General features: G+C 37.6%; 1 protein-coding gene across 13 annotated transcripts in view; it reads right to left on the bottom strand.

The window, feature by feature from the left end:
* Positions 1–12,758, bottom strand: part of Hectd2 (HECT domain E3 ubiquitin protein ligase 2) — a 67,010-nt gene that overhangs the window by 2,748 nt on the left and 51,504 nt on the right. For 7 of the 13 annotated variants that reach the window (XR_001782583.2, XM_006526991.4, NM_001163471.1 and 4 more), the window contains 7 exons: positions 11,914–12,002; positions 8,965–9,123; positions 6,950–7,024; positions 6,157–6,244; positions 5,965–6,071; positions 3,925–4,040; positions 2,745–2,888 (listed from right to left, as the gene is read on the bottom strand). Coding sequence is in view for 6 of the 13 variants with exons in the window: in XM_006526991.4 (XP_006527054.1) it covers positions 2,745–2,888; positions 3,925–4,040; positions 5,965–6,071; positions 6,157–6,244; positions 6,950–7,024; positions 8,965–9,123; positions 11,914–12,002 (778 nt within the window). In the remaining 7 variants the exon portion in view is untranslated. Of the gene's footprint in view, positions 1–2,744; positions 2,889–3,924; positions 4,041–5,964; positions 6,072–6,156; positions 6,245–6,949; positions 7,025–8,963; positions 9,133–11,913; positions 12,003–12,758 lie in introns of those variants that run through there. The other 6 variants (XR_003952786.1, XR_003952787.1, XR_003952788.1 and 3 more) reach the window with 3 other exon arrangements.

The following is a 12,758-nucleotide window of genomic DNA, read 5'->3' as shown; positions in this document are numbered from 1 at the left end:
ACTGTGTAAGACTGTGATCTATGCAAAATACCTAGTAGATAGAATATTGTTATAGTTCAGTCTCGACTGTCAGAAAGTTGTACCAAGTCATTTTGGGCCTGTTTTCAAAGCTGTTGTCCTCTATGCACACTGAACATCCAGTCCTTGAATCCTTCTGACCAGCTCCCTCCAGATCATTCTACCAGATAACACTGTTGTCTGAGCCTTCTCTTCAGTTTTTATGAATTCCCCAGCATCATAATAGCTTTCAGCAAAGCCAGTGTGTAAGAGTGGAGAATAAGCCAGAGAACAGGGAAAAAGAATTCTGTACGATCAGAGTTTATACTGCAAGACCATACAAAAAGATTTACAAATACTAGGTCAGTTACCACTTATGGAGTCTCTGGATTATGATAAGAACTGTAGCATATGCTCTGATATGCATTGCTTCATTTAAGCACCAAGGCAACCTAAAAGTGGTTATTATTTCCACTGTATGGATGAGGAAAATTAGACATGGGAATAAACAGATCAAGCATCCAAAGCTGGAAAGGAGTAAACTTCACATCCAGTCAGGTCTGACCCTAAAGCCGGTGCATTTGCTAGGATGTAAGAAAGCATTGCCACTCACATTCAACAAAACCTATCAATCTTCAACAGTGTGCCTTACAGAAGGGACGACAGTTCTTAGTTCAGATGGAATACTGTCCTTGTCTTTTGAGGAACACTGTCACTGTACTGGAATGTCATGTGCCTTTGACAGTTATATTTAATCTTATACTTAATCAATGTGAGGTCCCTGCTGGGAATCTAGAGTCATTCCAGATTCAGAAGTAAGCTAAATTAGCTCCTGAAATCATCTCTGAAGTAAAAATAATTGGAGACATTTATATGTCACTTTTGTATTAAAATTACTTATATTACCTTTTAATTCAATCATATTTTTATTGCTATAAATATTCCAAAAAATTCTGTTAAGCAAATAACCCTGCAAATGCAAACCTTCTCTTGACATTTTCTCATTCTTTTAATTGTGACTCATGTAGAAATTTCTTAATTACATAAAAATATTCATTTATGTTTTAAAATATAATTTTTATTTGTTGTGTGGTATATGCTCATGTGCATATATGTGTGGTGGTACACACACTTATGTGTACACATGGAAACCAGAGGAAGATACTGGGTGTCTATCCTATCACTCCCTGCCTTTACTTCATTGCAACAGGGTCTCTGACTGAACTGAAAACTTGCCTTTTCTTTGAACTTGGCTGGCAAGCAGTGATCCTCATGTGTTTCCGCATCCTTACTCCAGTTCAGGGGTCACAGGCTAATACAGCTATACCTGGCTTCTTATATGAATGTTAGGGATCTGGCTTCAGGTATTTGTGCTTAACCAAAGAACAACAATATTCTGATCCCTAAAGTATAATTTTGACATCAGTTTACATAGTCATTCAGGAAACAGTTACTCCATGTGTGCCTACATGGAGTATAAGATGCATAAGGCCTACCCTCTCTGTCCTGAAGAGAGTGCAATAACTGCAATATAAGGTGGAACGAAATTTATTGAAAAAAAGGATGGCTTTTTGGTGTCACAGGAAAAGTCAACATTAAAAAAGATCTTCATGAGAGTTAGCAAGCACAAATATGAAAAATGAACAAATCAAAAGAATGGAGGAAGGCAGGCAAAGTGTTTTAGGGATGAACCAAAATCATATGTGGCTGTAAAATGAAATGCTGGACTCTAGGAACGGAACTGATGAGACACAAGAAAGCTACTAATGCCCAATGCGTCAGGGCCAGGTCAGCGACATGGAGAAGGAGCTGTATAGGAGCCTGGACAGGAAAGTGGCCTTAACTCAGCGAGGCGTGAGGTGAAAAGTTACAGCACCAGGGTGGGAGCAACTGGGAAAGCACAGAACCAACTCAATTTTGGAAATGAAAGGCCTGGAACAGGATGTGAGAAACGTTCAGTGTGTGAGCCGTAGGGCAAGGGTGATCATAATGAAAGCTGTGCCTTCTCAAAGTACTTTTTTGAAGCCACAGAATAGTGGAATAGGAGTAATGAAGACAAGAATTAATTACCCTAACACTACTCGAAAACTGTTTAACATCATGGTCTTTACCACCTCAAATGTGAGGAGCACGAGACTTGAACTTGAAGTATTAATACAGTAGTTACCTCTGCTCCTTTCAAAAGCCCCAAGCTCATATATTTCCTAATTATAAAAATCATTTACTGAGGGCTAGACAACACACTACTACAAGACAGGCTAGGCTCTAAAGAACACCACAGATCAAATACTTGACACACGGGCATTTAAAAGGAGACAGAAGGGTGTCACCTTTAGTACTGAGATGTGTCAACACTCTGGGAACTCTCAGCCACAGCCTTCTCTGTTACAGGGTCACATTGACCCTGAAAATGACTTCAGACTGAAAGACTCTTTTGATTCCAAAATCACCAATAAGCTACATTAAAAATAAAGTTAGTCGGGCAGTGGTGGTACAACGCCTTTAATCTCACTACTTGGGATAGAGAGGGAGGCAGATCTCTGAGTTTGAAGCCAGCTGCCAGCCTGGTCTACAGAGCGAGTTCCAGGACAGCCAGGATTGCACAGAGAAACCCCATCTCAAAAAATCAAACCAACCATCAGACTGATTGACCAACTGACCGACCGACCAACCAACCAACCAACCAACCAACCAACCAACCAACCAACCAACCAACCAAATTAAATAAGTTATAACCCAGACTTTACCAGTTAGTAGAAGTTTCATTCTTTGAAATTTTAAAATTCAAATCAGCCATCCCTCCAACAGGTACTCTGTCGCTTCCTGTAGTAAAGTGTAACAGCTTTTTCTGAAGTTCAAGTGGAAATCCAAGCACAACATCCCAAAAGTATCTATAGAAGGAAATTCACACATGATGCAATCCTTAGAGACTCTAATAAACTAAGCTCTGACAAAAATTTCTCTAATACAAATGTGTTTGATAGTAGAATAAAATAACATTTTATAACATTTTAAACATTATTTAACTAGTCTAACAATGGATAACATAGAACTCATTTTTTTTTGTTTTTTATAAAATGTAAAAGTCTTTTTTTTTAAACACAGTGCCAGTAAAATGGTATTTATGAATTTAGCATCTTTGAAAAAAATCTCTATACTTTGATAGAAAGAAACTGATATAGCTTTTTCCCAGTGGGATTCTAAATTCATTCCTATTTTAGTACTCTTTTATTTTTAGAAATAAATGAAGACAGAGTGGGGCTGCAGTATATTTAACTTAAGTGATTAAAGAATTCTAAGTCGAGTTACAGAGACAAAGTTTGGAGCTGAGACGAAAGGATGGACCATCCAGAGACTGCCCCACCTGGGGATCCATCCCATAATCAGTCACCAAAAGCAGACACTATTGCATATGCCAGAAAGATTTTGCTGAAGGGACCCTGTTATAGCTGTCTTGTATGAAGCTATGCCAGTGCCTGGCAAATACAGAAGTGGATGCTCATAGTTATCTATAAGATGGAACACAGGGTCCCCAATGTAGGAACTAGAGAAAGCACCCAAGGAGCTGAAGGAGTCTGCAACCTTATAGGTGTAACAACAATATGAACTAACCAGTACCCCTGGAGCTCGTGTCTCTAGCTGCATATGTAGCAGAAGATGGCCTAGTCGGCCATCATTGGGAAGAGAGGCCCCTTGGTCTTGCAAACTTTATATGCCTCAGTACAGGGGAACACCAGGGCCAAGAAGTGGGAGTGGGCGAGTAGGAGAGCAGGGTGGGGGGAGGGTATAGGGGACTTTCAGGATAGCATTTGAAATGTAAAGGAAGAAAATAACTAATAAAAAATTGGAAAAAAAAGAATTCTAAGTCCTATGAACAAGCAAGCCACATTCTCTTCTGTTCTGCTACAGATGGAGGTCAGAGCTTACCGTATGGTCAGGTCTGTCTTCGCATAGCCGTCGTACTGTGTGCTCCTCTGCAGTGCATGCATATCCAGTTCAGGACTGCCACAAACCAGGATTTCTACTTCTTCTGGACGAAGCAGCTATCAATAATCACAAAAACCATAATTCAAAATGATAGTCTTGCCGGGCAGTGGCGGTGCCCTCCTTTAATCCCAGCACTCGGGAGGCAGAGGCAGGCGGATTTCTGAGTTCGAGGCCAGCCTGGTCTACAAAGTGAGTTCCAGGACAGCCAGGGCTGCACAGAGAAACCCTGTCTTGAAAATCCAAATTTAAAAAAATGATAGTCTTAAATGAAATTTGAAGTGTTTTTATTGCAGAATCAAATCATAGAAATTATGACACTGTCTCAGTAAATAAAATTACTTTTTTGTTGAAGAAAATGCTTTCCATTTATGTTTTTCTGCTACAATATGTATTGTTTCAAAAGGTTTGTATCTTACAACAGTAATCAGTAGTTTGCTAGAAAACCAAGTAAACAACTCAGCATGAAGCAAACTCATTCTTCTCCAATCAGCAGGAAGCACTGATGTGTCCTGAGCTGTCCTGCCACCTCTGCTGTGCTCTGTGCACTGCGGCCTGGGTAGTCTGCTAGTCTAGACATAGTCTGGGTCACTCACTAGCTTTCTACCTTTTAGCTCAGTGAGTTAGTTCTCATTTAAGATTAGATCTGAAAAATAGGCAGTACTATGCCATGTATTTTTATTTTCCCTTTCTCCATCCTCCCACTACCAGAGTCATAAAACGTAGATACAGCTCAACAGTACATCTTTTTCAGTAAACATATTACAAAGGGCACTCTAAAAGAGTGGTTATCAACCTTTCTAATGCCACGACTCTTTAATACAGTTTCTCATGTTGTGGTGACCCTCAAACACAAAATTATATTTGTTACTACTTCATAACTGTTTGCTACTGTTATGAATCATAATCTGACATATAAAACATCTGATATGTTATTCCTGTGAAAGGGTTGTTAGACCCAATAGGGTCATGACCTACAGGTTGAGAACCACTGCTCTGTAACAAGCCAGAAAGAAAGCTACTTGCTCCTGCCACCAATGGAACTTTGATAGTCCATTTCTTTCTTCTTTAAAAACAATTCAAAAGAAAGGCTACTCCAGACTCTCATGATAAAACAGAAGGAACATATGACAGGCATGATGGCATGTGCCTGGTTATTTAAGGTGAAAGAATCAGGGCTGGAGAGATGGCTCAGTGGTGAAGAGCACTGACTGCTCTACCAGAGGTCCTGAGTTCAATTCCCAGCAACCACATGGTGGCTCACAAACATCTGTAATGGGATCTGACACCCTCTTCTGGTGTGTCTGAAGACAGCGACAGTGTACTCAATACATAAAATAGATTAAAAAAAAGAAAGAATCATACAATATTTACAAAATGGTATTCTAACTTCAAGTTATATGGCCAACACAAGTCAAAGCACCATAAAAGTCTACCAGGCTTTTGGAGATGAACTCTAGACTCCAGGTTGCTGGTAGACCCTTGAGTAGGCAGGGGCAATTACACAGCATGCTCCCATGTCCCCCAACCCCTGGAGCTAGGCATTAACTCTCCTGCTATGCTGTGCTCCTAAGTCGCAATATCCTCAGAGAGCTTTTAATGCCCTAACTAAAGGCATAGCAGAAGAGAGAAAGCGCTAAAGTCACATTTCTCTCTCTCTCTCTATATAGTAGAAAGGCTGAAAGAAGAGCACTACTGTTATTTATATTTTTGAAACTTTGTATTGATTCTTTGTGAGGTTCCCATCATGCACCCCAGTCCCACTCATCTCCCCGTCCTCTCGTGTCTGCCCAATGCTCCTTGAAACCTCCTCCCAAAAGAAAATAAAAAAACACATAAGCAACCAAAATAAACAAACAAGGCATTTATTTTTAAAAGTAGAAAACATTTTCTACTTTTAAAAGCTTATCTACTATGATACTTAAGGAATTATCTTCTATACCATTTTAAAACCTAATTGAAAGCTTAAAAATTCAAACTCACCATTAGGGCATTTGAAGCACACACACTATGAAATCCACAGTAAAATGCAGCAAATTGCTTATAGATAGATTTGTTCAACAGGAAGTCAGTATAAAGCTGTACATACTCTGGAAAGCAATTTCACATCTGTTACAGAGTCATAGTAATAAAATGGTACTAACTCACTGCAGTTTACAATGGCATCTAACTTACCTCTTCTATTCTGATTGGTAACTGGAATCTTATCACCCCCTGGTTTTAAGTTATAGGATTTAATTACTCCAAATTCTTCTTGAAAAACCTGGTGGGCGATACCATATGTTAATTGGTATTGTTGACATACACAGTGGCTACATCTGTAGACCAGTTCTGTCTCTCCCTTAACACACAACTGCCCAAAGCTTCAACTTTCCAGTGACAATTATATTAAGAAGAGGTGTCATTCTGAAGTAAAATAGGAGGTCTTTAATCCTTCCTGTTAAATATAGTTAATACTTTAATAAAGCCCACAAAACTTGTATGGCAAGTGAGCAAGGTGGAAATGAGTGTTTCTTTTTTTTTGTTTTTAATCTGACTCATCACCTTCTCCTAAACTTCCCGTGTTGGGGTAATGTACGAGGCTAGCTAGCTTTTGGTAAAAGGCAAATCAGTTATGGGAAGATGCAACTACCTGGAGAGTACCGTGCCCTTGATGAACTCATGTTCCCATTCATTTTCAGTGCCGCAGGAGTCTGCGGCACCGTCTCTATTACACCACTTGCTTTGATACTTTAAACATTAGTTAAGTGAGAAAGGGTCTTACTGCGCAGCTCAAATCACAATTCTTGTGTCTGAGACTCCCCAGTGCCAGGACCCCTGATACACTGCTACACTCAGACTTAAGATCCTTTACTTAAGACCTTACATGTTGATTACTTCTTGCTCATCTAACAAGTACTTAGGAACAAATGACATCTTCATATTTAAGATGTGCAGCTCATTCACAGTGGTATGCTTTCATCAGTACCTGAAATGTTGAATAGAAATCTTCTTCAACGTTGCCTTCATATGATAAAAGTTCCTTTAGTCCATGGGCCAATTCCTGTAAAAATAAATCTGTGATCTGTCTTTTACAATCAACTAGCATTACTTCAGACTGTAAGGATACAGACTGTGGGTCCCTTACCTATGAGAATAAAAAGTAAACTCATATTTTAAAACAAATATTTGAGATGTACTTTCTAAGACCCATGATACCCGTTAATGATTTCTACCATTCTTGGCTTGGAAAAATTGAAGTCCATGCAGGAGGGAATTATCCAGTTTATTCTACAGAGATTTAACTCTACAGCCCACTCTTAAGCAAACAGGTGTTATAGCTCTACTGTGATTTCCAGTTTAATTCCTGTTCTCGGTCATATTACTGCTATGGATTTATAGTGCTTCTCATTTTCAAATCACATATATATTTTAAATATGCTACTATTTTATGATGCAGTGTTTAAACATCAGACATACAGTTCACATGTTAAGAGGCTTATACATTTTAGTTATCATGTTTTCCTCTTCCAAGAAAAAAGCCTGAGAGTACTGGGAGAAATATTTTCTTACAACTTCAGTTATGTATGAACCAAAACTTAACAGTAGAACTGGCTCAATATTTCATTTTTTAAATCAAGCTTCATGAAAAAATACTCTTAATTTATATTAAATTGTAAAAGTAATGTCATGGGTTGGAATAATCTTACTTTACATAATAAATTTTACTTTCATTAAAAGCACAGGGACCAGAGCCTCATATCTGGCAGGGTGGTGGTAATTTTATCATGATTACTGTGGTTCCCCACGACCACCATCTGTAAGAAAGTCACACTTCAGTGTAGGAACCACATAGAGAATGTGAAAGTCTGTCATCCGAACTGAGGCTCTGAGCCTCACTGATAAACAACAGCTGCATTTCAACATGGGATGATACCTCTAGCTCCATTCTTTGCTACTTCTCCTGAAGGGGCCTATCTCTTCTCCACAGTCTCCTGGGTCCTCCTCATCTGGTATGATGTCCAAACCACATATGGGAGGCCCTCCCATGATGCCCTTCTCCTAGGATGATGTTTGTGGAACTTGCTCTTAGAATGAGGCCTCTCATATGAGGCCATATGTCCAAGATGCCTGAACTTCCCATGATTAGACCTTCTGCTTGCCCTATGATGGTCGATGGTACCCACTGATCCTAGTATGACTCAGCTGAAGAGATAAGCAAATTTGTATTACTTGGTCTGTTTTATCAGATCATGGTGCTGTGCCTGCGTGTTTTCTGTTGGTACAATAAAAGAAGTCTCCCTGTTTCTAGCAAAGAGAATAGTCTCGGATGGGAGAAGTGGGATAAAAAAGTACCATTGTCACTTATACTGTGAAATGTGAAAATAAAATTGGCAGCTGGGTTTTCTTTTTTAAAGCACCTATTTTATACAAATCTAGGCTGGTAGAGATTTGATATGGCTATTACCATAAACATTTATTTTAAGTTATGTTCATTTGTGTCTGTGTATAAGTATGTATATAAGATTGTAGAGGCCAGAAGTGTTGGATTCCCTGGAGCTGGAGTTAGAAGTAGATGCCAGCACTCTAACATGGGCACCATAACTGAACTCGAGCGTTCTACCAAAGCAGTAAGAGCTCTTAACTGCTGAGCCATCTTTCCAGCCCATTATTTGCTTTTCATTATTATTTTTAAAATAACCTAGTATTGCCATAAGGACATTTGGGCTCAGAGAGGTTAAATAACTCACTCAAGTTTACAAAGCCCATAAATGGCATGGTCGGCATTCAAATCAATGGCCATCAGACCTAAAATCTGTACTGTTCTGTAAGAGTTCAGGCACATTGCAGAATAGGTCTCTGCAAGGAAGGGACTTTTAAAAAGTAAGACAGAGAAGAGTTCTAAAAGGAAAGCCTGATTTTAAAGAAAGAATAGCATTAGAAGACTACAAATAAGGTGGCAGTTAGCACAACACAACCACAAGGTGGCAATAACATACTTACAGGCATAACCTGGCACAAGTCGTCAATGGTAACACTGCAGATGCCTACTGGTGTACTCTGATCACTTGGTACGACAGGAGGGCTCAGTAATTTTTTGTAACAGCAGGGAGGAAAACGAATATCCAAGGTGATGCTGTTATAAACAGCTAGTCCCATGAGCTATGAATACTAAATGTTAAGTATTAACATAAAATCCATGACAACAAATGAGTTCTGAATTATGCACCAGTCTCCTTTTAGATCTAACACCAGCTTTCAACATACCTTTTAGTCCAACATACCTTTCTTTTAAAATTTCATTTTATTTACATACTATAAATATTTTGATTAACAAAAGCCATGGGAAGAGGTATTCATTTGATAGGATTTAATGATTTCAGGCATTCCTATAAATTATTTAATATATAAAAATTACTAAGTTTAACCAAGTATGTTGGTGGTTTTGTTAGAAGTATTTGGGTGCAGAATACAGCACTGATTTAGAAATTGCCATTTTTAGTTATTTAAAGCTTAAGTAAGACTGTGTTAAAGGAGTTGGTATGAATAAGTATATGTATGTACAAATACTGCTAATGAGAGAATATTGTAAGCAGACTCATATATTAAAACTTGAGGGGCTAGAGTTCAGATATCTCACTTACTTGTAAAATTTGTCTACTTAAATAGCAGAATGTAACTTATCAATTTGCCAAAAGAGGACGTTCAGATCAAATTTCCTAGTATTTAAAGGTCAGTTATTAAGGTTACTTAAAGAGTAATCTATTTTATAGATCCAAAAGGAAACCTAAACATATAGGCCTAGCAAATTGGCATACTGTCAATTTAATTTGCAAAGGCTAAATGAGGGCTGAAGACATAAGAAAGAGCTATACTGTTTTCTAAGTAACTGCACAGGCTGACCAGTATGTGTAAGAAGATAGATACCACAAATACACTCAAATATATAATCTGGATAGTAGCAAGATGGTAATCATAATATTACAGTGTTATAACTCATAATTCTCCACAATGGTGATAGCCTCTCAACATTTTTCATTTAAAAACTGTTAATGCTAAAACCTAAAAGCAGGATGCCTATAGTAAGGAAGTAGGTTATGTTATAGGCTGATGCTACAGAGCCTCTCACACAGAAATACTTTACTTCACACTAAATTAACCTGGTCTAGTTGAAACAGGGATGGAGTAATTTTTCTGCCAGTGTCACTGAATGCTTTGTGCTGTGGACAGTCTGAAAACTTGTACTGTACTATATTGTCTCTATACAGTTTCAATATCATTTTTGGTATAGGTATTTCGACTTTTAAAATATCAGTTATTAATACTCCATAACATTTTAACTTTATTATTTTGTTTTATGGATCTACTTCTTGAAAACACTAAAATCTTACCATATTTAAAAATAACTGTAGCCAAACACTAATTGTGTGAGTTTAATTTTAGACATACTTGTTTAACATGAAATATACACATAAGAACATGCTTAGTAAGATCTTTTAGGTACTGACTGAGTAAAACTGCCAATATTATGGAAGACAATGACTGGCAAGTCACAATTTTATGAAAAGCATTATTTCAAAAGTTCAATAGCTAACTTCATTAGTGATACCAGGAAGTCAAAATATCACAACGCTAAGCTGTGACATAGTATTGTAAAGCAAGATAATACATGCATGAAGAAGTTCAAATAGGTCAAAGTTAGTAAAAAGGTACCCAGAAGTTGGACACACTCAAGTGAGACCTGTAAATGACAGGAAAACAGGACTCCATGACTTGCTCATCCTTCTTGGAGAGTGTGGAATTAGTCACTCTGGCCCCTAGATAGGACAATCTATAAGCATTTCAAATTAACTTGGCTATTTCAATGTGCAGTTTTTATTTCCTGCTTTTTCTTTCATTTACTCTTTCAAGTTCCATCTACACCCTCAGGATTTAACCATAGTAACTGTGACATGGCCTTATATAGATGGATGCTCAGCACTTCCCACAGTGCCAGGGTGATCACTGCTTTGTAGCAAGTCAGTAACAGCTCAGCTTTCATTCGAACCCAATCATCCTCTCAGTTTAAATTCCTACCTTCTCTGGGAAGAACACATATCCCATCTCCTCCACCTCACCACACTTATGTTATGCTAATCTTGGTTTTAATGAAGTCCCAAGCCCTCTAGTACTGATTATTAACGCATGTTACCTGGTCATCTGACTGAGGATAAACTCCCTGCATGGATGCTCATGAACTGGTTTCAATGCTGAACTTGTCAACGCTGCAACTTCCCTCTCTTCCACACAGCTTCAGTTCTTGTTCATCTTTTTACTCTACTTTTATTTCCCACAATTATATTTCTTGTAATTTAAAAAGCTAATATACAAGGCATCTTTGTCTAAAATCTAACCTCTCTTTGCTCCACCAGTGTAGGAATAAATTACATAACATACCTGAGATAGGGATGAGAAACAGGAAGTTGAATTTATGAAATTAAAAAAGCTCTAAAATAATTATGTACATTTTACATATTCCCCACTGCATTACCTTTAAAATTTTTAGGGTTACCTCCTTCATGTCTCAGTATTTCAGGGTACACTAAAAAAGCTAAATCTAATTCTTAAGATTTCAACTTAGTAAATTGAGTAAATTAGCAGAGTGCAAGGACAGAAAGTATTCTATTACAAATGGAAAATACTCTAGATTTTAAAAACTTTTATTAAATTTTTGATAAATCTGATATATAAACAATCATTTTGAGATAAGAAAGACTTAAAAGTCAGACATTTTCTCTAAATGTATTGAGACTATGGAGGCTTGATATTGCATCTATATGAATTAGAGAAAATCTAATAAATCTGATGTTTAATTTTCTAAAACAAAATTTTTCTAAACTATAGATTGGGGGAAAAAAACTTAAAAAAATCCCTAGTCTAGTAGCACCTCCTAGTGGAAAGTTTAAAGGATACAATTCCAACCAATCGGAATTCAGAATAGTTATCACATTTAAAGCTGCTAAACCAATGGCAGTGTGAATCCTTGTGGTATGTAAACATGCCTGCAGAGGAAATACAAGGTGTCCACAGATGAAAAGGGCTAGTAAATACATATGAAATCTACCAAAGGCAAATTACTAACAACAATTCTGTTACAAATCACCTTTCATGTTAAAAATTTCACAGAATACATTTATAAATCTTAGTAAAATATTTATAGAAGGCATATTTATATCTGACTTTTTATAAGGATGTACAAGATTTTACACATCCATCTATTTTATCCATAATATGTATGATACATATAATCTATAAACATAGAAATTCTCCTTTGAAGGAAACATTTAATAGATGCTAATAATTATGTAAGCATTTTCTTTAAAGAGGAGCCTGAGGAAAAGAAAGTTCAGAGACAGGTCCAAAGTGGGATCCAGCTCCAGGGGAGGTCCCATGGCCTGACACTATTACTGAAGCTATGGAGCGCTCACAGTGATCTATCACGACTGCCCTCCAAAAGACCCAACAAGCAGCTGAAAGATTTTTGTCCTTAAAAAATAACTTATGAATTTCTATTTTCCTTTGTCTGTGGTTTATGCATGTATACATGTTTGTATGTTCACATGTTCATTTGTGTGTGAATCCACAGGTTAATGTCAGGTGTCTTCCTCAGTCATGGTCCATTGTATTTTTGAAAGAGTCTCCCACTGAATCTAGAACTGACCAATTAAGCTAGACTAGTCGGCCAACAAGCTCTAGGGATCTACCTGTCTCTGTCTCCGTGGCACTGTTAAAGGAGTGCTGGCAGTACCTGGCTTTAC

This window comes from Mus musculus, chromosome 19, assembly GCF_000001635.26.
Source record: "Mus musculus strain C57BL/6J chromosome 19, GRCm38.p6 C57BL/6J".
NCBI classification, from domain to species: Eukaryota; Metazoa; Chordata; class Mammalia; order Rodentia; family Muridae; genus Mus; species Mus musculus.
The sequence above is the reverse complement of the archived record's forward strand: the minus strand, read 5'-3'. Positions and strand labels throughout refer to the sequence as shown.